This window comes from Heterodontus francisci, chromosome 14 (assembly GCF_036365525.1).
Source record: "Heterodontus francisci isolate sHetFra1 chromosome 14, sHetFra1.hap1, whole genome shotgun sequence".
NCBI lineage: Eukaryota > Metazoa > Chordata > Chondrichthyes > Heterodontiformes > Heterodontidae > Heterodontus > Heterodontus francisci.
In genome coordinates, this window is record NC_090384.1 from 63095955 (window position 1) to 63123949 (window position 27995).

At 43.4% G+C, this 27995-nt stretch overlaps 2 protein-coding genes across 5 annotated transcripts in view; one reads left to right on the top strand and one right to left on the bottom strand.

Moving 5' to 3' along the window:
- The window catches only part of trim66 (tripartite motif containing 66), a 249251-nt gene that overhangs the window by 39539 nt on the left and 181717 nt on the right, over window positions 1–27995 (bottom strand). For all 4 annotated transcript variants that reach the window (XM_068046334.1, XM_068046337.1, XM_068046335.1 and 1 more), the window contains exons 4-9: window positions 25037–25169; window positions 24382–24498; window positions 19751–19865; window positions 17969–18115; window positions 16829–16943; window positions 1554–2500 (exon numbers count right to left, since the gene is read on the bottom strand). In XM_068046334.1, coding sequence (XP_067902435.1) covers window positions 1554–2500; window positions 16829–16943; window positions 17969–18115; window positions 19751–19865; window positions 24382–24498; window positions 25037–25169 — 1574 coding nt within the window. The remainder of the gene's footprint in view (window positions 1–1553; window positions 2501–16828; window positions 16944–17968; window positions 18116–19750; window positions 19866–24381; window positions 24499–25036; window positions 25170–27995) is intronic.
- The window catches only part of rpl27a (ribosomal protein L27a), a 327304-nt gene that overhangs the window by 26896 nt on the left and 272413 nt on the right, over window positions 1–27995 (top strand). The window lies entirely within an intron of this gene.

The following is a 27995-nucleotide window of genomic DNA, read 5'->3' on the forward strand; positions in this document are numbered from 1 at the left end:
TTAAAGCTCAAAGGTTATTTCAAAATATCAAGAACAACATTTTTAGAAATCAAACTGGGAAAATAAAACTGGCATACCAAAAATAGATCAGTCTATGGACTGGAATTACTGTTATTTTACTTTTCTCTCCTCACATAACCACACATGCTTTTCATTTTTCTTGCGCAGTGTGCCTCAGCAGTAAGAATTGAACCCATCTACAGCTCTGGTGGGGAAGTTCTGACTGAAAAGATGAAAAGAAAAGGCACTAGAAAGAATAGGTGGAGATGGAGGGATAAATAGACAGACAGTAGATATAAAAAGACAGTACTGAAAGAGCAATCGTGTCAGTGTTATCCAAATAAATACTTCTGGAGAGCGAGAGAGATAGCAAGTGGAGAAAAATGAGACAATGTATGTGGGAAGGAGAGGTGTGTGCGTGCGCATGAGAGAGAGACTGGGGAGACAGCGAGCATGCACACATGCTCCAAGACAGAGAGAGAAATAGAGAAATTCAAAGACTCTTTAATTGATAATCTTCTTGGCTGGTTTCTTCTCTCTCAGGTCGATCACCTTGGCATATTCTCCTCCCTTTTTGTAACACATCTTTTCACAATAACACGTATTTATTACCTGTTCATTTTGTTTTTTGGCTACTCCCATGTTTAACTCAGTTTCAAACTTCATAATTTCTTCATTTGCTTACTATCTCAACAGCACTGGACTCAATTATTCTCTCTCACTCTTTCCCACTCTAAGCACTGTGACACCAAAACATTCAAACACAAGGGAATAAAAACTGAGAAATCATGCAGTGGTAAATGATGTCTCACACTCAAAGCTCCCTCACTCCAATTAAAAAGGATATCAGAATCAAGTTACAAATAATTTGTTGCTTATACTTAGCACAAAAATTGAGGCAGTCAACAACAGACCTTTACACAATACTGTCATGATCCTGAGACAAGTGATTTTCTTTCTTATGTTGATTTTATCTGACCTTTAAATAAAATATATGAAGCTGAATTTAGCGTTTCAACCTTTTTAAGTCTTTGTTAAAGTGCCTCAAGTGGGTGAGATAAAACCTCATTATGTATAAGCCCATCCAGCTTGCCCTGAATGTTTTCTTAATTTGCTAAAATAGCCAAGAACAATAAATAAAAACAAGAAATGCTGGAAGTACTCAGCAGGTCTGGCAGCATCTGTGGAGAGAGAAGCAGAGTTAATGTTTCAGGTCAGTTCTGAAGAAGGGTCACTGACTTGAAATGTTAACTCTGCTTCTCTCTCCACAGATGCTGCCAGACCTGCTGAGTACTTCCAGCATTTCTTGTTTTTATTTCAGATTTCCATCATCCACAGTATTTTGCTTTTATAAGTGTCTCCATCCTGGCTTAGGCTTACACACCTTTAGAAATGCTTTGTCTTGAAACTCTTCCCTGCACTAGACCATATTTCCAATGCACTTTTTTTTTAAATGGTTATGTTATATTATGATAGTTGTGATAAGCCTTGTAACTTGTTATCACGTGCATCTCACTTACAGTAACTTGAATGAGCACATTTAACAGTAATACCTGGTAATCACCACTCTGCTGGCCCAGTCCAGTCTGGTCCTGATCATTCACCACCACTCTTTGGAGACCAAGCTGCTGTAGTTCCACTGGCATTTCTTGTTTCTTTAGAACTGGTTGCCTCATAATAGAATTCTGCGCCAAGGTACCCTGCACATGCTGTGCATTCTGGTTAAATTGGTGCGATTGCTCCAAGAGATCCTTAAGGCTCACTGGTGTTTGATCTGGTTGACACGGTTGTTTAGTGACTGTGCTCTGTTGGCCTGTTTTCTCTGCATTAGGTTTGCCCTGTGCCTCTTCCACAGATGTTTGTTGTTGAATTTGCTGCAGTTGTAGTTGCTGCTTCACAGGATAGGGTTGCAATGCCGATGGTTTTGGTTGCTTCAAATGCTGTAATTGACAACGCTGCTTCGGTGGTTGTGGTTGGTGCACAAGTTGCTTTGGTTGCTGCAAGGCCACCACATGCATTGGTGTTATGCTTCTCGGTTGCTGCATGGTATATGCTGGGTGCAAACTCTGCAGGTGTTGTGCTTGTAGATGTCCTATCAAAACTGGGCTGTGCTCAAGGCCAGTCTGAGCCACATGCCACTGCTGCAAAGTTGGTATTGGCTGTATTGGCAATGGACGTGCGAAATATTTCTGTTGAGACCGACTCTGGTGCATGCTACTGTACTGCATCTGGAGCTGATGCTGCAAATGTCCTGGAATTTGGCCCAAACTTTGATGATGCTGCAAACAGTTTAAGGCCTCATGCTCTTTGTGAAGTGGATGCAAGTCTGGACAATGATTGTTACAGACTGAATATGGTTGGCCAGGGTTCTGGCACAGAAGAGATGGATGTAAACCTGGTCCATGGTTTGCAATATCACAAGGTACTGGTGATGGCCGTTGATGGAAGGAGGGCTGGCATTCCTGGTGTGTTGCATTTTCACAATCAAATGACAAATGGCCTGGAGATAAAAACCACAAACATTGCAATATATTTTTAAAAGAAATAAATATGACCAAGTCTTTTAATTTTCTAAACTTTCTCCTCTCTTCTTATTATGGTTAAACCAGGCAAAGGCTGAGGGAACCCTAGACCCCTTCTCACCTGGTCGTAACAACCTCCAAAGACCAGATGGAGTTAAGCCAATTGTAACAACCCTTCTGCTGCCCTGAATGAAAGCAGTTCACTCAGCATAGACCTGAAATTAGGGCTGGGATTAATTTAGCTCAATACCACATAGGATGGTACCTTTATCATGTAAGCTTCATGCCCAAAGATGTCCATGCTATTGAACTCAATGTAATCCCATTAAAGGGATATGACCTCTTCCATTATCAGGGGAGATCAAAGCCTCAACTTTAAAGAAGTTCACAAAATATGGAAGTTTCCACCCATAGGTAACAAATTCACATGACCAAAGCCAAAATAAAAATTCACTCCAATCTTCTAGCATTCTACTTAAAAGCTACCTGCTTCCTAAACACTGAATTATTGTCAGGCATTGGCCTGATGAGTGCAAAATATAGAGGAGAATCATTATTAGCTTTGATGAGTTAAGTTTGCAAAGAACAGGGGTGAGAAATTGGGCTCATTAGTAGCCATTTGTTGATTGTTATGAGTGCTCTTAGACCTCTAAAATGGTGTACATGGTACACACACACACATTACTGGGGTGAATTGCATGGGATGCCATAATGGTGCAAATGTCAGCACGCATGCAATGAATGTCCGCAGGAAGTATGCACAGCAGGCAGACCATGACGTGCAATGCTGATTTGATCTAGCAGTGCCACTGTGAAGCTCAACACTTCAGCCAACACCCTCTCTTAGCCTCTTTTAGTTGAACACACGCACAGCTTCAGGAAGGATCTCTACCCCACCAATGTGATTTGTTCAGAACATAGGAACAGAGATGAGCCCATTTAGCCTGTTCCGCCATTTAATGAAATCATGGCTGATCTGCGACCTAACTCAATGTTAACTCCTAACACCTAACTCCTTTTCCCCAAATCCCTTAATATTTTTGGCTAACAAAAGTCTATCAATCTCACTTTTAAACTTAACAAATGACCTAACACCAATTGCCATTTGTGGAGATGAGCTCCAAACTTTCACCACCCTTTGCGAAGAAGTGTTTCCTAAATTCACTTCTGAGAGGCTTGATTCTAATTTTTAGACTATGCCTCCCATTCCTAGACTCCCCAACTAGCAGAAATAGTTTCTCCCAATCTACCCCATCTGTTCCCCTTGATATATTGAATACTTCGACCAAATCACCCCTTAACCTTCTAAATTCCAGGAGTTAAACCAGAGTTTGTGTAATCTCTCCTTGTAGTTTAACCCTTGGAGTCCAATTGTCATTCTAGTAAATGTACGCCGCCCTCACTCTAAGACCAATATATTCTTACTAATGTATGGTGCCCAGAACTGCTCGCAGTACTCCAGGTGAGTACTCAGGGCTTTGTATAGCTGAAGCACGACTTCTACCCCCTTGTATTCTAGCATTCTAGAGCCAAAGGCCAGCATTCCATCAGCCTTTTTGATTATTTTCTGTAACCGTTCATGAGATCTGAATGATCTGTTTACCTGGACCCCGAAGTCTCTTTGGACCTCCATTGTTTCTAGCTTTTCACCATTTAGGAAGTACCTTGTTCTATGCTTTTCAGGTCCAAAGTGGATGACCTCACATTTGCCTACACTGAAATCCATTTGTCATAGCTTTGCCCTTTCACTTAATCTATCAATATCTCTTTGTAATTTTACACTTCCATTTACACTGTTTACAATACCATCTATTTTTGGGTCATCAGAAAATCTGGATATGTGGCTTTCTGCCCCGTCATCTAAGTTGCTAATGAATACAGTAAATAGTTGAGGGCCCAACACAGATCCTTGTGGGACACCACTAGTCACACCACGCCAATTAGTATAACTGCTGTGACAGAAAGCCCACATGCCAAATGGAAATATTAATTTCATCGTATGGAACTTTGCCTGAGACTTTTGCTGGACATTATTACAAATAACATTAAAACCAAGCACAGGGCAGCTAAAGATGGCCACGCACAATTTGCATATGAGAAGCCAAAGGCCGGCTGGAGACAGAGGTGATTACCCAGTCTCGCCAGAACAATGGGGGTGCTCTCTGATTAAATTACCTAGAATGGTTTTGTCAATGTTGATCGTCAAAAGCCATCGACATCCATTGACATTGAAAGGACACTGGGATTAAACTTCAGTATTTAAATTCCATATTTAGTAAGGACTCAACACCAACCTCCCAACTCTGAATTTCCCCTCTGTAATCTATTTGTGTGTATGTGTGCCTCTCGTGTAAATGTGATGGTGGATGCGTTGCATATTTTAGTAATTTTAACAGGTTTAGAGTGTTAACGCTAATAAATTTACATCATTCTTGTTTAATCTCAAGAAAACCTGTCTGATTGCTTCATTTGCAATTATAATAGAGGAACAGGAGCAAGTGCTCACTGAGCTGGTAAGTTAAATCACTGTGTTAAAAGAACAAACCCTGTTTCCGTCAAACCACAGAAGGGGAAAGGGGAGCCTGAGACCCCTTCCTCACCTGGTTGTAACACTGCCCAGTATCCCTGCTCTCTGTCTACTTCTGCTCAGCCAATTTTCTACCCAGGTCAATAATTTGCCTTCAAATGTACGAGCTTCAACTTTACTAAACAGTCGCTTATGAGGAACTTCATTAAATGCCTTCTGGAATTCTACATAAACAATATACATAGACATTTCCCTGTCGATACTTTAGTCACCTCTTCAAGAAATTCCATTAGATTTGTCAGGCATGATCTAACCTTTACAAATCCATACTGGTTGATTTCTTCTGGCTGTTCCTAAAATTCTACAAGTGTTTGAAGCTTTTTATAGTTGTTTCAAGTTGCAAAAGTCTACAGAGAGTGGTGTGGCAGGTGCTGAATAACTTTTTGCTAACTTCAAGGCTTCTGCCCAATCCAGTTACTTGCAGAGATGGGTGTTGTAGACTTGGAGAATGAGGACAGACTATGCAGAGCAGGGCAAACTGCTGGAAGAGGGAGGAGGAGGAAGGAGAAAATGGTTCTCAGTAGGAGGCCATATCCACCCAGTGTGTTCAAGGAGCAGTACTCCTACTGAACCTCAGAGAAGAAAAATGTGCAAGTGGTCCGCACTTCAGTATGGACGTCCTCACTAAAATCTGCCATCTTCTGCAGTCACAACTGCAACCTCAGAACAGGGCAAGCACCATAATCCCAGTGGCTGTGAAGATGAACGCGGCATTGAACTTTTATGACTCTTGCTCCTTCCAAGCTGGAACTGGAGATATTTGCAACATCTTACAGTTTGCATAAGGGATGAGAGCCTAAGCACATTTTATTCTCTCTCGCCAGAGAGCAGCAGGCAGAGCGAGCATATGGCTTTGCTAGGATTGCAGGCTTCCCCATGGTGCAGGGTGCCACTAACTGCAAGTACATTGCTTTGCAGGTGCCACGTCAACCAAATGAGATTCTATTCCCTCAACGTCCAGCATAAGCAGTGAATCATGCAGCTCAATATCCAGTATCCTGGCAGCTGTCATGATGTCTTCATTGTGTGGCTGCATGCTGTGGCAGCTACATTTGAGCCACCACAGAAAACCAAAGGGTGGTTATTTGATGACAAGGGCCCTGTCGATGACATGGCTCATGACTGTGGTGCACAATTCATGCACACGTGCACAGCATGCATATAATGAAATCAATGCTGCCTCACAAAATGTAACAGAGTAGACCACTGGCATGCTGAAACAATGGTTCTGCAGTTTGGATTGCTCTAGAGGGAGCCCTGCGGTACTTGGCAGAGCAGGTGTCGAGATTCATGGTCATCCACTGCATGCTGCACAACCTCAGCATCATGGGGGGACAGCCCTTGCTACATGGTGAGCAGCTGGGAAGCAGGAACTGATGGAGGAACATGATGAGGAGGAAACAACTTAGATAGCCCTTTTCTGCTGGGCATCCATGAAGAACTCTTCCGAGTGCCAATACCAGTATCTGCAACCTCAATTCCCATTCACCAAAATTCCCACACCTTACCTCCCCTTAATCACAAGCCATCAATGCATCTGCTTGACCACAATGCAAAAATAAAAGATACCACAAAATAAACATTCCAAATCAAATTTATCAATGAAATCAAGTCATATTGCAAATGAAAGTCAACTATCGCCCTTGTGCATTTCTTTAGTCCCTGTCTTCTGTGTGTCTTTGTCTGTCCTAATGCTCCTACACAGTGCTACTCCAGTGGCTGCAGCACGGCTGAGTAGACTGGCAGATGGTTTGGAGGATGACCTCGAGCAGCTCTGGACCGAGAAGGCCCAACTGCAGGCTGCACCATTTTGGAGTCTTGGCTGACTGGCTGACAGGCAACAGCATGAGCGGAGTGGCAGGGGTGGGAGGATGAATGCTGTTATCATGAAAGAGGACAGCAGGTTTGTGCGCCATTGTGCCACTGTCCCGGGGGGTGCCTCAGCAATCCTAGTAATATGTTGGAGGATTGCTGAACTGCTGTGATTGCCGGCAACTCCCTTTGCACACTGTAATCCACAGCCATGACGACAACAGTCCGAGCTTCCACTGCAGCACTCAGACACTGGGCTGCTCCTGCTGGTGCTGCAATTGAAGCTGCGACATCAACCATCCTGGTTGGGTCCACAAGTGTGTAAGATGGCCACCACTTTCATGCTGGAAAGGATGGGCTCCAAACTGTGCAAAGCTGGATCTGGACTGCACCATTCTTATTGACCTTGACCACAGGCTTTCTGGTAGGCTTCCCAATGCACCATGCATTTCATTGTGCATACCCATCAATGTTCTTCTGTTGGCTGCCTCATCAAAGACCTCATGTGAGTCCTCTGCAGTGGAACCCATGTGTGATCTTACTCTCCAGTGAACTGGCACCTGCACTCTCCTTGTCCCCTGCCCTTGCTGCAGCCCACTCATGCCCAGTGTCTCACCATGTGTATCTAACCTATCCTCTAAAATATGGCGGTGTTCGCCTCTGAGCAGGTGGCTGTAAGTGTGAAATTGTGAATGTGCGGTTTTCTCATGGTCACGCTCTTGTTGGTGTTCCTCTACTGTCGCCTGGCCATGTTGCACCTCTTGGATATCAGAAAGGAAAAAAGGCACAAGGGTGAGGTTGTGGTGCAAGGAGGAAAAAGTAAAAGGTGCATGCTTACACCATTTGCAGCTTGTTAATCAAAAGAGAGTGTAGGATGAGGAGGAAGTGGGATGCCCCACTGCTGGCCAGGGCCTCAGCAACGTTCCTCCCAATAATGGTTAACACTGTCGCATCCATGGGGGGTTTAGAACATGCAGGTGCGCCTGTCCCCACTCCCTCCCCACCCCCCCAACCCCCCCGGTTAACTCCTGCTACCTCCGGTTGTGCGCCATCCTGTCTTGCAAGAGAAACAGAAGTACATTAGTGACTGGCGTGCAATCTGTTTGGCTGATGTGGCTGTCATGGTTGACTAACTGGCAGTGTGTGCAATCTGTGTGTGAGGCTTGCAGCAGTGCTAAGTGTGTGCGAGGAGTGAGGTGAAATATAAGAATGTTAGATATGGGGTCTGATTGATAGAGATTGTCAGTAGGTGTGTGATTTGGGCAATGGCTAAGGCTACAAGTGCAGTTCATAGGATATGACATTTGAAGATGCATTCACTGACTTTGACCACACATGAAATCATTGAACTTCTTGCAGCACTGCATCCAGGTCCTCGGGACTTGCCTCCTAGCGTTGCCCTCCACGGCTATCTGCCCCGACTGCCTTTTGACCTTATGTCTGGAGGGCATCCTTCCCCACTGCGAATTTCTCCTCCTTTCCATCCCTTCCACCAAGACCTCTAGTGCTGTATCCACAAACCTTGGAGCCCACTCTCTCCCCTGCTGTGCCTCACTCTATCCCAGGTCTGATTCTCTTCAACCATTGATTCCAGCCACAATGCATTTCCCTTTTAAGGGGCATGGGCTACCTTTAAGCAGTGCAGGCTAGCTTTCAGTGGTCCTAGCCACTTAAGTTATCGGCCTCTTGCTGATGCGTCCAACCAATAAACAGCATGATGAGATCATTCAAATGAACAGGCAGCACGAAGTTGGCGTGCAGCCTACATTGCAAACAACAGGTACAAGGTAATCACGCATTGCGATCCCTGCACCCTTTTTCAGGAGTTATCCAATTTAGAGGTGTTTTAGTCCCAGATACCTGTACATCATGAATTAAGTACATTTGGCAGTTGCTACTAGCCTGATGTGAGATAAACACAAAATGAAGTGGAAATATTTGTTAACTGTAAAAATTTATTGGGTCCAGAATTCATTTGGCGGATAGAAACAATATATATCTCCTTGAAAGGATCTATCATTACTAATGATGAGCCGTCTAATCTTTGTTCATAGGAAAGGGACATGATGTCTATTATGGAGTTTGTGTTTATTTTTCAAAGTGAGATGCAGTCAGATTTTCAAGTCAAAAAGAGTCTCTAAGGAAATGACAGAATCTTGGTTAATCTGTTGTTGGCCATGACTATTACTCGTCAGTCTTTACTAGAGCTCATTTGAAATCAAGTAGTAGACACAGAGAGCAAGTACCACACATAGTGTTTTTCGGCAAATGATCTTAAATGTGACAGGCATAAGCAAACAGATTCCAAATATGCCAAATGTTATGGAATGTTATCTTTCTAGTTATAGAAAAAAAATGCTAGAAGTAATAATATCCCTTAACAGTATTGCATTGAGTTCCATAGGATTGGGCACCCTTTATATGGAAAATGGTTAAAATTAAATGTGTGTGTGTCAAGGTGATTTCTGTATTCAGGTTATATTGGGATAATTCAAACTATAAGATTAGTTCTGCAACACTGAGGTCAGATTCCAACTCATCACGCAAAGAATCAATTCAGTCCATCTGACCTGTGCTGGCACCAACTCTTCAATTGGTGCTATCCACTTCAATCCCATTTCCCAGTTTCCTTTTTCTATATTTTTCCTTCAAATACTTAGCCAATTCAATTTTTAACAATGTTGTAGCCTCTGTCTCAATAGTCACTTGTGGTAAAGCATTTCACCCTCTCATAATCCTCTATGAAAACAATCTTCTAACTTTCCCTTTATTCTTCTAATTCTAGATCTGTGCTCCAATGTTACTGATGTGTCGACAAATAGAAGCAATCGTTCAACTGCTTCCCTTCTCAAAATCCTATGGAGCTGGATCAGTCCCACTAAAGCAATCTGATTCCATTACCTTATCACTGTCATAGTTTATAGCATCACCTCAACCCCTGAATGAGAAGTTAGCCTTATAAATCTGAATTTGATACACATTTCAACCTAATGGTTGTGGTTGCATCTGTGAAACACTAACACCCCAAACTGTGAACCCCCACAGAAAATGATCATTTTATTCTTCACTGCCAGCCAATCACAGACTATTCAAGCTCACCAATCTCATCCCAGAACGTACAGACTATTTTGAGAAAACACATCAGCCATTAACCATCAGTCATTCTGTGACACCAATCACTGTTCCTCATCATTAGCAACGCTCAAGAAAAGTTAGGGTTAAGAAATGGATATTTGGGCCATGGCATTAAGTAAATTAGTTCTCCAATCATGACAGTTACTTGAATTACTTTTCTTGATAGATTATCTCTAAGTAAAAACGCTTTTCCTGATATATGTTCTAAATTAACTACTCATTATTTTCCATTTATGTGCTGTGATTATTCTACTTTCTTGTTGTACTTTGAAGTAAGAATCTGGGTTTAACGCATTTTGCCATTTAATATTTTATACAAAGTGACTCCTGACAATGCAGCCAAGCACCAATGTCATCAGTGCGTTCCCAGCTGCACACGTGCGCAGAACTGTTTCTTCCTGCAGTATGGTCCTGCAGATGCACAGCCTACTAATTGCGCATGTCCTCGAAAATGTCATCACGTATTGGAATGTCACTGTTTGCCCAGCCGCCCCCTCCCCACCCCTCCCACTGGCCTAATGAGCGAGTTGCTGAAAGCAGTTCTTCGCACATGTGTCAACCTTCGGCGCAAGTTTATGAAAGCAGATTTGGATTGGAAAGAGGAGATTTTCCTTGTGGTCATAGTCATTCAGCTTTTCACTCATTTCCACAAAAGATTTTCCTTTCAAGATTGCTTGAAGGTGAGTTGATCTGCTATTGTTTGATCTGAGATACATTCCATTTCCATTGTCTGGGGCTGTATGAAGCCAGCACGTGTGCTCCAGTCCAGAAGAAGGAAATTGAACAATGAATAATTGAACAGCATTTTATGCTCAATTTAAAAAGAAATGTATTTCTTTTCTAGCACTCTAGATTCATTCCTGTTATTGGCCCTGAGAACAGCATTGAACCACCATGGGATAGGACCAGTAACATTATTCTGAATGAAGCCCTACTGCGGAGGTGGGTAATAAGTGTTGGATAAGGTTTCATCGGAGATGTTTTCAATAGATGCTTTTATTGCAGAAGTTAAGAAGCATGTTCAACAGTAATTTCATTCAATGGAAGCTCTGACACTAATGTTCTTTCTTTTCATGTAAAGCATGCCTTCGAGACTACAATCCTTTCTGGTGTTTGAAACTTAAGGACGGCATGGAGACAGTGCAGGAGAAGACACAGAAGGATGATCCCTAGCCTGCAATATCATGGTAAACACTGGAGACATGAGCGCTGCAAAAACCACACAGTGACAAGCTGCTTAGTCTAAATTTTGCACCATGTTCCATGCTTTACTCTTGGTGGAAATGGTTCTAATCTAACTTGCTAAGTGTGACATAATTTGATAAGTGAATTGCAGTGTTACTGAAGAAAGGAGGCCCAGATTCAACCTACATTTTTGATTGGGATAAGCAAGAGCAGGGGATAAGTGAGACGTTCCATTTTCCACTGATCTCTGCTGAGAGGCAGGATTGGGTGTGAGAACAATTCCTAACAGTCTTTGGTTTCTCTTCCAGAGAAAGTTTAGGAGAGAGGTCCAGTGTAGAACAGCGAATTAAATAGGCTCAATGTTCTGAGCAACCATTTGATGCTCAGGAGCTTGTCATGATCTGAAAATGAACCTTGCATTTTATGGATGAAGTGGACATTTGATGCATCATCTGTAGCCCAGCAACTACAAAAATTCCAAAAGACTCTGGCGATTTTTCACCAACTTTGCCTTCTTCACATGAACAATAAACTAGCGGATTAGAGAGCCCAATTTTCATTCGCCGCCAGGTGCTCCACAGGAACAATCTCTTCAGTTCTGCATACCAGAAACTCGGCCCATCCCTTTTGCAAGAATGTCGGCAAAGCAGAACTCATGTAACCATGCAGAGCAGTGCCTCTAATGCTTTGACACATCAATGGGGGCGTTTTCAAGTTTATGCTCTTGTGTTTGTCTGTACTTAATAATCCATTAAACTCAGAAATGTTGAAAATGTTGAGGTTACTTGGTTGATATTGTTCCCTACTTTTCAACTGGACTACACATATTCCAAGTGTCTAGTGCCAACTTTTGCGTACTCCTACAGGCAGTTTTGTTTTTAACTACCCCACTAAGGACCACACGTTTTGGCAATCATTGCAGTTACACATCAAAGGGCAACATATGTCTATGATTATGATTCCTTCCTCACATTAATGTGATGGATGAGCCTGTTCGCTGCACTTGAAATTGAGAGCAATGTATCATTCTCCCCGCACATACTGTCTCACTCAGCAGTTCCACTTCACAGCTCTCTCCCTACCACTCTCTCAGCAGCCCCACTTTGCAACCCCACAGTCTATGTCCCACCCACCACCCCCCCCCAACCCACACACACTCTCCCTCACTGACCCCAACAGTTTGACACCTCTGCTGATCCGATGCTCAGTCTAGCTCTGTATTAGCTCATGCACTGGCAGTGGACATTCTACCCTGACATTTCTGATCATTTGCAGAGGGGTTACTGTGGCCAGCCAACCTGATCTTTGCTTGCATGGACAGCCTGGAGGAGGAGACGCAGCGACCCCTCGTTAAAAGGGGTGTGTGACATCTTAGACCTGCGTTCGTCCCCCCACAGCTCCCCAACACCCACAGTCTCTTTCTGTCTGTTCCCCCTGTCTACATCTCCTCCTCCCCCAGTCTCTCGCTCGGAGTCTCCCTCCCCTCCTCCGCCTATCTTGTCACTTTCTCTCTTTCTTCCCTTCCCCCGTGCAGGGAAGAAAGGCGGCGATTATGGGAGGGAGCGGGGAGAGAAAGCAGGGAGAAGAAGCGGGAGGGAGCGGGGAAGCGGGGGGGGGGGGGGAAAAGCGGGAAGGAGCAGGTGGGGAGAGAAGCAGGAAGGAGCAGAGGCGGGGGGGTGGGGGAAGAAGCGAGAGAGAGCAGGGGGTGAAGAAGCAGCGGGGATGGGGGGGTGGAGAGGGTAAAACGCTGGCCACCGAAGCACAAGGCAGGGATCGAGCGGCCGAGGGGAGGAAGCGGTGAGGCCAGGAACAAGCGGCGAGCAGACAGGCGCAAGAGGGAGCGTTGAAGAGAAGTGCGATGGCAGCAGGGAGCGGGGCACTGTTGGGGGTGGGATGGAGGCGGCGATCACAGCCATTGAGTAAATTTGGGCTTAATTTGTTTTTTGTGATAAATTGAACAGCGACATATTTATTACGCCACTACGCCTGCGACATTGTAGACTGTGACATTTCAGTGGATGAGGCTGTATTTGCGCATGTGCCAGTACTGCTCCACCTAGTGGGTGCATTGTCTGCAAATACAGCCTGTATTATACACTTCAATGAGGGCCCTCCCTCACCCTCACCCCCACCCACCCCTTCAGTTAGGGTCAGGTGTTCCCTCTTTTCTGTACCTTTTCTGATATAAATGCATAATTAATGTAGCACAGCGTAACGGTCGAACCAATGCACTGGAAAGTTGCACAAGTTTGAAATATAGTATACTAGCATGCACCCTGATTATTTTTGCTATCATTAAGTTTATTGCAAATAAGTACCATGCAAGAAATTTTGAAACCTAGCTCCTCAGTGTGACTTCTCACTTTATTTGTTTCCAGCTATATACTTAAAATATCTCAAGCTCTCCCTCATTTCAACCACCCACCCCACACCACCACATGTCTTCAGTACTAAAGCTGGAATGGTGTCAGGGCACATAGCTTTTGCAGTATCCAGTGCCTTCAACCATTTCTTGATACCATTGGCTGAAGTCTGGCATCTGTGATGCTGGTGACCTCAGGAGGAGGTTGAGATGGATCATCCACTCGGCACATCTCGCTGAAGATAGATGCAAATGCCTCAGCCTTATCTTTTGCACTGATGTACTGGGCTCCTCCATTTTGGAGGATGGGGATATTTGTGGAGCCTCCTTCTACTGTTGGTTGTTTAATTGTCCACACCATTCACGACTGGATGTGGCAGGACTGCAGAGCCTAGAGCTGATCCATTGGTTGTGGGATCGCTTAGCTCTATAGCATGCTGCTTCTGCTGTTTGGCATGCAAGTAGTCCCGGGTTGTAGCTTCACCAGGCTGACACCTCATTTTAGGTATGCCTGGTGCAGATGCTGGCATGCCCTCCTGCACTCTTCATTGAACCAGGGTTGGTCCCCCAGCTTGATGGTAATGGTAGAGTGGGGGAATGCTGGGCCATGAGATTACAGATTGTGGTTGAATACAATTCTGCTGCTGCTGATGCCCCCACAGCACCTCATGGATGCCCAGTTTTGAACGGCCAGATCTGTTTGAAATCTATCACATTTAGCATGGTAGTAGTGCCACACAACACGTTGGAGGATATCCTCAATGTGAAGACAGGACATCGTCTGCACAAGGACTATGCGGTGGTCACTCCTACCATACTGCCATGGACAGGTGCATCTGCGATGGGCAGATTGGTGAGGACAAGGTCAGTTAGGTTTTTTCTTTCTTGTTGGTTCCCTCACCACCTGCCGCAGCTATGTTCTTTAGAACTCAGCCAGCTCAGTCAGTAGTGGGCATTGAAGTCCTCCACCCAGAGTACATTCTGTGCCCTTGATACCCTCAGGTGTTTCTTCCAATTATTTTTTACTTGTTCATGGGATGTGGTCATCGCTGGCTACGACAGCATTTATTGCCCATGAGAAGATGATGGTGAGCCGCCTTCTTGAACTGCTGCAGTCCATGTGCGGTAGGTACACCCACAGTGTTGTTAGGAAGGGAGTTCCAACAACAGTGAAGGAACTGCGATATCGTTCCAGGTCAGGAAGGTGCATGGCTTGGAGGGTAACTTGCAGGATGCGGTGTTCCCATGCATCTGCTGCCCTTGTCCATCAAGGTGGTAGAGGTCGCGAGTTTGTAAGGTGCAGTCTAAGCAGCCTTGGTGCATTGCTGCAGTGCATCTTGTAGATGGTACACACTGCTGCTACTGTGCGTTGGTGATGGAGAGAGTGAATGTTTGTAGATGGGGTGCCAATCAAGCGGGCTTTGTCTTGGATGGTGTCAAGCTTCTTGAGTGTTGTTGGAGCTGCAGCCATCCAGGCAAGTGGAGAGCATTCCATCACACTCCTGACTTGTGCCTTGCAGATGATGGACAGGCTTTGGGGAGTCAGGAGGTGAGTTACTCACTGCAGGATTCCTAGCCTCTGACCTGCTAATTGTAGCCACGGTATTTATATGACTACTCCACTTCAGTTTCTGGTCAATGGTAACCCCCAGGATGTTGATAGTGGGCAATTCAGTGATCGTAATGTCATTGAATGTCAAAGGGAGATGGTTAGATTCTGTCTTGTTTGAGATAGTCATTGCCTGGCACTTGTGTGGCACGAATGTTACTTGTCGCTTATCAGCCCAAGCCTAGTGTCTAGGTCGACGCTGGGTGGTCCGTCCGGTTTTATTCCTTTTCTTAGACTTCGTAGCGGTTTGATAAAACTGAGTGGCTTGCTAGAGCATTTCAGAGGGCATTTAAGAGTCAACCACATTGCTGTGGGTCTGGAGTCACATGTAGGCCAGACCAGTAAGGACAGCAGATTTCCTTCCCTGAAGGACATTAGGTGAGCCAGATGGGTTTTTACAATAATCGACAATGGTTTCATGGTCACCATTAGACTAGCTTTTTCATTCCAGATTTATTAATTGAATTCAAATTTCACATATCTGCCATCATGGGAATCAAACCAATGCCCCCAGAGCATTAGCCTGGGCTTCTGGATTAAGAGTCCGGTGGCATTACCACTACACCACCACCTCTCCCTAAATTTAAACCTATAACAGTATTTTTTTTTTAAAAGGAGGCTTTCTTAGTGTAAAAGAAAGATTATTAAATTGCCTTTTTCCACATACATGATGTGCATCATAATGTGGAATATATATTACATACACAATATTTGTCTGAAGCTAGTGTACAGTTTGCCTAAATGATGTTTGTATATGGAGTACATTGATGCATTATGGCTTCTTAGTACCATTGTTCTTGCGCCAGGAATAATGAAAATTTAAGGGTTGAAACAATGTTTTATTCTTGAGGCTTAGTTAGATTGGGAAACAATTTGGGTCTTACTACTGGCATGCTGGTTGGATTCGCTAATTTTCTGCATGAATGAGTGAGACTATTGCTGTATTATTTCCTCTCTTGTTTTGACTGAAACTCTTTACCAACATCTCAATTGCTGTGGTAACATCACTGTGTAGCACATTCAGTTCCATGACAAAATAAAATGCAGGAAAAAAATCCTACGACTTTCTAATAATCTAATTAAATAGCCTACAGGTTTCTCCCAGACCACCAACTAAGACTGCTTAGAAACCAGGCACTAGCAGGCTAACAGTGTGATTCACAGCAACTCCAACTTTCCCTCTTTCCCTGCGAGGAAAATGGTCTGATTTTCATTTAGTATATGTTTTTTTAACATTTCAGCAACCATTTCACGAGAACATAATTTATTTTTAAAATATATTTTATTTCAACAATCTAGTTAAGGATTGGCTTGTTCTTCAGGTATACAGAGATCAATGGTTAGCAATTATATTATAAATGTATAGATTTCTGGACAATGGACAGGAAGATAAATCAGTCATATTGAAAATGTATTTTAATACAAAGATAATCCTTTTTCATTGTATATTTATACATTTCCAACATGAATGAGTTATGTTCTTATCCTATAAATCTGTTACTGCATCTTTGATGAACATCAACTCAGGATACAAGATAAGAATGGGTCTGTTGGAGCAATGAAATAATGCAATTATTTATCTAGCATTGACTGGTACTGTTTCAAGATTTTCCTACCTAAAGTAGAGAGCTGTTTAGTCCATGTGGTGGAGTCCCAGCGAAACTGAATCTTGGAGGGACCCAAATCCACACTGCACTGCGTTTCCAGCAAACGACGCATCTGAAACATGATCTAAATAATGGAATATTAATATTGGTTATAACATAATCAGCCAAATATTCTATCTGAAACTGATATAAATATTAAATACTCTGCTATGCAAACTGTACATATGACAATAATTAATGCAAAGAAAAAGTCACTGGGCAGGATTTTATATCAGGATGGGGGACCCGATGACAAGCCAGAGGGTTGGTGGAGGGGAGGTGGTGAGGTGACCCCACCTCGGCCCTCTATCAATACCCCCGGCCGAATTCAACAGTAGGCAGGCTATTAACTGCCTACCATTGGGGAAGCCATCCCTTTAAGGGACAAAATCCCACCTCCAGAGCTGCTCGCCAATCGGAAAGCCGGCAGTTCAGCAGTCCCCGCAGTGCCACCAGGAGTGGTGGTCACTGCTGGTACTGCAGGAGGCCTGGAGCAGCGCCACTGGAGACGACCCTGGAACCAAGGTAAAGGGGGGGGGGCTCAGGGTTGCCGGGGCCAGTCAGGCATGTCCCTGGTTGGTGAGGTCAGGGGAGGGGGTGAGGATGAGGGTGGAGGAGGGGTGAGAATGAGGACGGGGGCTTCTCTGTGGGCCATGGATTTCCTCCAGAAGAGGGACCCCACCCCGACCTCGCTAGGAGGTGCCAGATTTCAATTAGTGGTGTCTCCACATAGCGGTGGGCCTCTCCTTTGCTGGCTAAATGCCACTGAAGGCAGGAGGAAGCCCTTAATGGGCCACCTAAGTGGCTTAATTGGCCTCCCAGTGGACTTCCTGTCCGTCATTGTGCCAGCTACGGACAAAATGGTATGGGGGCAGGGCAACGTTGGGCATGCCGCCTGATGCCACTCCACATAATTTTGTGCACCACCCCCACCTCCCACCCCATCTCCACGACAGATTCGTATACGGATTAGTATAAATGGGTGGTTGATGGTCGGCACAGACTCGGTGGGCCGAAGGGCCTGTTTCAGTGCTGTATCTCTAAACTAAATTCTACACTTTGACTTTGCCAGCATCAATGGTTGCCAAAAAGATGGCAATACACACTTACCAGTTCCTTGCTGAATAGGAATGGAATATCGTTCTTCTTAGATGCTGCCCAATTGATGAAGTTCAACACATGCTCTAAGTGCTTACACAAACCCATCACTGCTTGAAGCTGGTGCTCCAGTTTGTGCTTTCGTTCATTTGTGATTCTCTGTGTAATCAAAGGAATGTAACATCATGATCATCAAAAACAGCTTCCATCGCATCAGAAATGTAGGACAGACACAGTTACTAATTTTTCAAATAAGACAGAACAGGGGCAGAAGGACAGATTTAGTGAGCCTGGTGTGATGTTGATTTTGGTTCACGTCCTGTGGAAATCCTTATCAAGTAGATAGACGCTAGCATACATACTTGGGTAAATTCACTTATTCCACACTTCCAGTGGAGAGCTGAACTCAAGGAACAGCAGATTAGAGAATCAGGGCTGAAGTGCTGTAGTCCTATTTCAAACCTGCATTCTTTCAAGTGCGGCTGCCATTGGTTGATTGGAATTTTACACTACAGTCCATGGGCTCAGTGAATTTACATTCAAGTCTGTGCCCTCAAGCTCCAGCTAGAGGGTGGCAATCCAAAGGCGTTGATCATTTGAACAAAATATTCAAGGTTGGATGGGCCTGAGTGATCTGTGATTTTGTAGCATGTTTCTCTGTTACAGCTATTCAGTCAACTACCGATCCACACAAAGGGGAACAATAAGACTGAGCTCTTACAGTCGTTTATCACCAACAGTAGTTACAGCACTTTATTCATGGCACTGTATCCTATTCTCCTGACCAAACATTTTCAGTGTAAGGCGATAGTCTGTTCCAGGTGAATTTCTTCCCTTCAAATGCAAGCTGTTTCCACATTCAGAATTATCTGTTCAGTGAGGAGGAGGGGTGGCTATCCCCTCAAGCTTTAGTTATAAAAATCAATCTTCCCAATTCATAATACTTGTTTTTTAAAATAGCAATAGAACTGACAGTAGAATAGTGGAAAAAGGGTGTTGCACCTCCTTGGAGTGCATAAGCAAAATTCAAGCTTACAATGTTCTCAGTGCCAATATTTTGATTTAAACTGTGCTATCAGTACAAGATGTCGAGCAAAAAAGCCTTTGCCCATAAGAAAGGGAATATCAGAATGCAATTCATCCCCAACACCAATCTTGCCTGCCTCCTTCATGCACATTTGAAAGAAACATTGCCAGATGTGTTGAAGCAGATTGCCACATACGTGCCAACCTGGTTAAGAAATGATGCCTGGCTCTGGGAGAATTAAAGAGCAGGAGAAAACTATATATAAAATAACCACACAAAAAAAAAGCACACTTTCTAACCCCTCAGGAAGACAATCGGCAACGGTTTGTTAACAGTTTTACAGATAGTGGAACTGCTTAGTTGACATCTCAATTCTAATATGTGACAGGAAGTCAAATTGAAGGTAAGTTACAACACGTAATGCAATTCAGCTGTTTGAAGTGATGAACTCTCACTTGACACACATATACTGAAAACTGCTTCTAAACAAAACAATCAAAAATGAAACCACAAGAATAAAAAACACTTTGGCATTCACTGTATGCCATTATATTACTTGCCTGTTACACAGAAATAATCTACAAACCTGTAACTGGTGTGCAAGTACAATACTATCAGAACATGTCTCTTGAATATCCTTTCCTCTTCAAAGCAGGTTCAAACCCAACAAATGCCAATGACTGCAGCCTTGTACTTACACTACAATTGGGTTTCTTGAAATGGTTGTAAAAGTGAAAATAGTTTTGATGCATCACAGTATGCCTCACCTCCAGCTGGTCCATGAGAATATTCACTCGTTTATTTAATTCATTTATCATGATCATCTTTGCCATCTTGATCTGATTTTCTACCTTCGTCCGCACTTGTTTTAATTCATTTAACCTGCAAGACAGATTTTCTTCTCAGTAAAATTGTATCTGAATAGAATTGCATTTGCATCATTTTACTTGATTGGTTGAAGGGAGTAAATCACTATATTGTCCAATAGTACGAGTATCCATGTAAACCTTATAGGGGCTATGATTTTATCCTAATCCCACTAAAATATACAAACAGGTTTGGTGGGGGTGGGGGAGGGGAGAATTCTTCTATTTTTCGATGGATTTTCCACCCACACACATCCTCTCCAACTAAGAACAGACTAAAGATGAGCTTCCAGGCCTCCAGCAATGTTACTACACTGGCTGGAATGCTCGGTAGGCTGTCTTCTTGAATCTCTGTAGTCCATTTTTGTAAGAAAAATAAGGAGGTCACATATTACTTGCGAACTAAGAAACTAAGGCAGGAATTTTTCCAAGTGCCAGAATGTTCCACCACGCAGATGGATGGCGAAATGTTACCGGCAGCGACCAATTAGGAGGACCGCCGTTCAATCAGAGGGCCGGCAACTAGGCAGCCTCAACAGCACCACTGCTTGAGGTGGCCACTGCTGAGACTGCAGAAAGAGGAGGCCACCTACTCTCCTACATCTTGAGGCGCCCTCGAAGGCCAGGTAAGTTTTTTTTTATTTAGTGTGCCAGGGTCAGGCAGGCAGGCCCTGGCGAGCGGAGGGATGAACCCTCCAGCAGCATGCCAGAGCCACAGGGGAGGCCATTGCCACCGGGGGGGTGGGGGGGGGGCCTCCATGGGCTATGGAGCAGCCATTAAGGAAGGCCCCCCCATACCCCCCAGCACCCCATTGGGAGGTGGCGGTGATTTACCTGCCATTCTCCCCATGTGGTGGGAGCCCAATCGTCCCAATGCTAATAACATGCTGGCGGGGGTGGGAAGTGGCTGTTAATTGGACAATTAATTTGGTTAGTTGGGGCACTTGCGCCACTGCTGTTCCAGCTGTTCAGAATATCCCATGGTGCCGGGAAGACCTCGAGCTCCCCTCCCGATGACTTCAGCTGCCATTTTACGAGGCCTCTCGCCTCCCAGCCGATCTCCAGAGGGTTGGTAATATCCAGCCCTAAATGGAGCACAGGGATCTGGCTGTACAAATACATAAATCACAAAGTTACGTCGTGGGTCAATAAGCTCATAACAAAAGCAAACCAACGCTAGGGTTTATATCTACAGGGATAGAACTGAAAAGTAGAGACGTTTATGCCGAACTTGTATTGAACCTTGGTTAGAGCACATGTGGAGTGTTGTGAACAGTTCTGGTTGCTATATTATAAAAAGGATATACAGGGGCTGAAGAGGTGCAGAAATATTTACAAGGCTGATACCAGAACTATGAGGTGATGCATGTCAGGAAAGGATGAATAGGCTGGTTTTCTTTTCTCATGTAAAGAGAAGGTTGAAGGGTGACCTAATAGAAGTCTTTAAAGTCTTGGGGCGGCACAGTGGTGCAGTGGTTAGCACCGCAGCCTCACAGCTCCAGGGACCCGGGTTCGATTCTGAGTACTGCCTGTGTGGAGTTTGCAAGTTCTCCCTGTGACCGTGTGGGTTTTCGCCGGGTGCTCCGGTTTCCTCCCACAGCCAAAGACTTGCAGGTGATAGGTAAATTGGCCATTATAAATCGCCCCTAGTGTAGGCAGGTGGTAGGGAATATGGAATTACTGTAGGGTTAGTATAAATGGGTGGTTGTTGGTCGGCACAGACTCAGTGGGCCGAAGGGCCTGTTTCAGCGCTGTATCTCTAAAAAAAAAATTTTTTTTAATAAATAAGTATATGAGGTAATAGAGGATTGTGCTAATAGTTAGTTGAGGAAGGATGGGAGGATGCTCAACTGGAGCATAGATGCTGCCATGGACTAGTTGGGATGAATGGCCTGCTTCTGTGTTGTATATCCTATGTAGTCTGTGTGGTGAAGGTGCTAGCCAAAGCACAAGGCTAAATTCAAGATATTTCAAGCAAGAAAGTTTCAGTGGCATTACTCAGTTTGATGATTTGACATAATATATTCTATTCAATTATCTTCCCTCTATTCCCTCATTTGCTTTATTGTCAGCAGTTTCCAGAGGACAGACAGGTGATGTACCCGCAGGTTTGTAGCAATATCAGATTGGTGCCGACTCCTGGAAGGTGTGCAAGACCAGCAGGCCTGACCATTTCTATGATGTTCCCTCCATCCCTGAAGGCAAGCTCTTAGCCTCTGCTTTGTATCTGTACATAATGGCAAAGCTGAGATCAGGAACTCTACACAAGTGAAATTTTTATGTATGCTGGATAATTTTAGGAAGAGTTAGTGTGGGTGCCAAATGGGATTATTGGCAATAGGAACTTCCACCCCTCTGCATGGGAAATCAGAGGAACTGATTTACAGCACACCTTGGTGGTGTGTAGTATCACCATGCCAATTCTCACTTCAGTGGCAAAGAAGGCAATAAATAAATAGAAAGAATTATTGATCTTCCTCATCATCCTATTTAGTTTAATTTGAACATACAACATGGAGTAATCATTTAAATAGACTTTTTTTAAAGCAACAATGTCTTTATGTTCCTAGCCACTGTGCATGGAACCATACCTCAGTGAGGCAATCAACACCTTCAGATGGATGGGAAATGGAGAAAATTGGAGATTTTTTTTCATTCGCAGGTAGTCTCCGACTAGTGATTCCTCAGAAAATGAGCCTTTGATCTTTGTTGTGGCATCTTACAGAGGCTCAAAGTGAAAGTGAGACAGGTCTTTACAATGACTACACTTCAGCATACTTTATTGGCTGTGAAATGCTTTTGTAATGTCCAAAGGATGTGAAAGGCACTATGTAAATACACTTTATTTCTAACAGTGAAAGGTCTGTGAGGTAACTCTGTAACCACTCATATTTTTCTTTTAAGCACCATTTCAATGTTGGTATCACCAACACAGTTGCGGTCATAATTATTCTGTATAGGTAAGATATCAAGGCAACACTAAGCTTAATCTTCATCCAGTCAATGAATGACAGTAAACTAATATCAAAAGTAAAAATGCTAACATAGTTCTGTCTCATACTGAAGCAAACAATCTTACTATTATGTTCAGTTCTGGGCACTGCACATCAGGAAGCATGTTGTGGCCTTGGAGCGATGTGGTGCAGAATACCAGGGCTACAAGGGTTAAATTGCGAGGACAGATTGCATAGTCTCGGCTTGTATTCCCTTGATTAAAGGATCATCTAATAGATGTGTTTAAGATGATTAAAGGATTTGAAAGGGTAGGTAGAGAGAAACTCTTTCTTCTGGTGGGAGGAGTCCAGAACAAGGGGGCATAACCTTAAAATTAGAGTTCATTTGTTCAGGGGTGATATCAGGGAGCATCTTTTCACATGAAGGGTATTGGAAATTTGGAACTCCCTCCAAAAACCTGTTGAGACCAGTTTCAATTTAAAATATTGAAATTGAGATAGATAGGTTTTTGGAATAAGAAACAGGTAAATGGGGTTAAGTTACAGATGGAACAGGCTCAAGGGATTCCAATGGTCTACTCCTGTTGCTATATTTCTATTAATGTTCACTGATTAGAATTAAATACATTTTAAGTCTTCTTTCAGAAAATTGTTTTGTTCTTTATACCAATCATTTGGTAACACTGCTGTATTTTGTGCTTCTGATGCTCTCAGGGAACCTCCCAGCGAAATTTAATGTCTCCTCATTTACATAGTGCTAGCAATCTGCATCCTACACTGGCAGTACAAAAGCCAGAAGGAGCAAGATTTCCCGAACAGGAGCTGAAACATGAAGGCGGAGCTTCTTAAAGTGGCACCAGATTTCCTCTTGGTGGCAAAGTTTGAAATTGGATATTTTCTATTGTGAATTGTCCAGGGATGGAAATTACCTTGCAAATATCTTATGGTCTAGAAATTTGAGTGTGCCCATTTTTGGGCATACAGGAGGCTCAGGGACCAACCAATCCACATTGTCTGACTGGACTGGCCTAAGGCACACCCGATATTAGACCTCAGGCCTCCTGACCATCGAGCTGCAGACACCGAATAGGCATCCCAAGACCAGTGAAGAGGAATAGAAGATCACGCCACTGCAATGCCAGAAGCGGCCATCAGGGAAGTATTTACAGGGGATATTAGCAAATTTCAGAGCTAATTAATACAATATTTATCAAATCTTGTGACAAAAAATTACATTAAAAAAATGTAAAACTCTGGATTTTTAAAAATGCTAATATATTTGGTTTTACAGATTTAATTGAGTGTTTAGAATAATCACTATTGACTGGATATAAATGGGGCCCTTGTATTAGCAAGGCTATTGCCTTCTCGTGGGAACAGAATTGGGTAGCTAGATTTGGGGAAAACATTCATCAATCCTCAAATGATTTTTGATCAAACACAATTTTTTTCAATCTTGAACTGGCATTAGTAGCTCCATATGGAATAAATGATATAACATAATTATTTCAAACTGCTTTGCTGAACTAGTTTTAGTCTTGTGCTTATGCTTTTTTGAGTTAAAGTAGACCGTGTTACCTGTCCTGCGTTTGTTTTGCTGAGCTCTGGATGCTGACTTTTTTCTCTTCCACTTTCAGTGTCAACTCTTCCAAAATCATTTTCTGATTCTGCAAAGCGTCTTCTAGATATTTGAAACTGTGGGCAAGAAGTAGGAAAACCAGATGGTTAGAAAAATCAGCACTTCTGTAGCCACTGAAAAATTAGGCCCGTCCACTGATATACTTTACTAACAATCCACTCCCACCACCACTGAAGGAGTTTCTCCTCACACCCCAATGAGGTAGTGTTACATCCCCACTCCTGCTCCCTCCTCCATGCACCTCATTTCTTCACTCTTCTTCCCTTTTCCCTTGCTCCCTTCATCCGTACAATTTCATTCACCTTGGTCTAAATACTACCTTGCCCTCTAATCTTGTTTTTAAAATTTTTTTAAAAAGTAATCTATTCTACCAATAGATACAAAATTGATACCAGCATCCCCATAAATTTAAATAACTCTGGAAGCATTTATCCTGCATATTAGAAAGGGATTTTGAAATTTTGAAATTAAAAAGAATTAAAGCAGCTTTAAACCTGCAGGCACCTGGCCAGACATGCTGGAACATTGTAATTTTCCTAGCAGTGTGTGCAATGCTGAATGACTCTGCACCTCTTTTAGCTCCCTCCATCTTACCTATGGCCTTTGTGTTGTGTTAGTTGGCAATTCCAGCAGGCAAGCACATCGCAGGTCTCACAGAACAGCTTCAGCGGCTCTTTACTGTGCAGCGGACAAAAGAGAGGGAACTCACTGACTTCACTCTCATCACCTGCAGATGAAACACAATAACACACTCAAGTTTTAAAGTAATGCAGGATGCAAACACATCTGAAATTTAATTTCTAGCTGGTTTGCATCAATTGATTATGTGCTTTTTTTTTTAAAAAAAGCACTCAAGGGACAAGCATTCCAGAATCTTGCACACTCACGGAATCCAGAAAAAGGATATTCACAGAAATTAGCCAGGATAAGCAATCCATTGTTTTTAACATACTCTTCCTAGCCAAAAGATGCCAACTGTTCAAAGCCAACCATTCTGACTTTTCAAAGGTGTAACGATGCAAATGGGAAAGACCGCTAATGTTTGTAGACAGTGCTTCACCCAAGTAAGCAAGTCCGTAATGCCAAATTGCGAGTGTCAGCATACTGTTTGGTCACGTGGTGACCAAGAGCTGAAATCCATAGACACAAATCATTCAATAAAGTTGCTAGATTGCAATCAGGTGCAGGAATTCCAGAAACTATTTTCTGTCCTTAGCACAGGAATACGAAGGTCAATGATTCCCCTTATGATGATCAACTAAACCAGCAATTTGCTAGGGATCTCTGTATTTAAGGTAGAGGTAGGCAGATACTTGACAAACAAGGAAGTCAAAAGGTATCTGGAGTATGCAGGAAAGTGGAGTTGAGTTCACAAACAGATCAGCAATGATCTTATAGAATGGCGGAGCAGGCTTGAGGAGCTGAATAGCCTACTCCTGCTCCTAGTTCGTATGTTCGTATGTGACCTTCCTGGCCTGAGGTAGCTCAGTTATGCACGGAGCCTGAAGGGAATCCCACTTTATTTCTGTACCAGTTTAGTGCAACGAGTATTATAACTTACTTACAAATTGCACAAATGCTTTGTTATTACTCTGGAGAACCAGATTTCATTGTCTTCCTAATAGTTCAAAATACATCAGAAAATCCACCAAACTTGCAGCATTCAGCTGATTTCTAATTAGTGTGTGAGCAGCTGTATTTTAGCATATGTACCAAATACAATTGTTTGGAGTAACAGAAATAATAAAAATGGCCAACAGTGGATATATCAAAATCTTAGATTTAACAAATCTGCCAATATTATTGATAATGTCATTGGCTATTGTTATGAGTAGGAAGTAAAGCTTTGTTCCTGTGTGACCCAATTGATTAGCATCAATATCACAATGGAGTTTCCTAAAAACAAAGAAACTCTACAAATTTCTAATAACTTGCACTAATATAAATGTGGTAAAACGTCTCAAGGCACTTCACAGCAACGTTATCAAACAAAATCTGACACCAAAACATATAAGGAGGTACTAGGGCTGTAAAATCGGGCTCCATACCAGCACTACGGAAGTCGGAAACCACAAAAGTGTGGGCTGGGCTGATTCCATCAAGGCACATCCTGACTGTAAGGACACTAATGTGGGGAGCCATGCATGCACTGGAAGCATGTAGAGTGAGTGGATTCTGACATTAAATAGCCTCTAATGCTGATTTGGCATATGGTTTGCCATTTTGCATGAATCAGGTCCAGTTAGCACCCTCTCTTAAACACTCCCAGCTGAACAACTGCACAACAGACCCCCATTAGTGTTCAAATGCTAAACATCCAAATCTCAGGCCAACAGGTGAGGTGCTTTTGACTTTCTTTTGCCGATGCAGTTACTGGAAGTACAGTGTTCTGTATTATTGAAGTTTTGCAAAACTTTAGGATTTACAAGGGAGCAGTGCTGAATCTCGGCAAGGAGGTCAGCAGTTGGTAAGCCCATCAGGAGACAGCCTGCTTCAGTAATGGGGGCACAGGGAGAAGGAGGAGGGCTCTTAATAGAAGGCCCTGCCCACAGAGAGTCATTATAGAGCACTCCTCCTACAGCCAGGAGTAGTGTGTCAGGTGTCTGCATTTCATCAACGAAGTGCTGACCGAACTGTGTCATCCTACAACATGACCTGCAGCCATACAGCAGGGTGAGGATGGTGCTGCCAGTGGCAGTCTAGAAAAGCAGGGCCCTAAACTTCGATGCCAGTGGATCCTTTCAGATGGGAGCAGGTGACATTAGCAACATCTCACAGTTTGCCATCCATCACTGTATCAGGGAGGTGACAAAGCCCCTGTATAGGAGGAGAAGGAAAGTCATCACCTTCTTATTGACTAGAGAGAAGCAAGAGGAGAGAGCACATGGCTTTGCCAGATTAGTGGGATTCCCATTGGTGCAGGGTGCAATAAACTACACACACGATTCTATGGGCCCGAAATCTTAACAAGAAGATGCACTGGAAAAGCAAGATCTACCACTTAATTAACATCCAGTCGGTGGGCGGCTGTGCCCAGATGACACTCGGTGAATGCCCGCTATCCTGGCAGCAGCCGTATCTGCCATCTTTGGGCCACCACGAAGAACCAAAGGCCGGCTGCTCGCTGACAAGAGATACCTGCTCTACATCTGGCTCGTGACTCATCTCTGCCACCCAAACATGCACGGAAAGCATCTTGAAACAATGGCTGCACTGCCCAGACTCGGGGAGAGCCCTCAAGTACTCACTGGAGCATGTTTTCATGTCCATGGTGGTACGCTGCACCCTTCAAAACCTTCTAATCATGAGAGCTTAGGAAGGAGTGAGAAAACAGGGAACTGCAGGCCAGTTAGCCTGACATTGGTCATCATGAAAGTGCTGGAATCTATTATTAAGGAAGTCTTAACAGTGTATGTAGAAAATCATAGTATGATCATACAAAGTCAACACAGTTTTACAAATAGGAAATTGTTTTTGACAAATTTATTAGTTTTTTGTGAATCTAACTAGCAGGGTAGATAGAGAGGAACCTGTAGTATACTAAAGAGTTCAA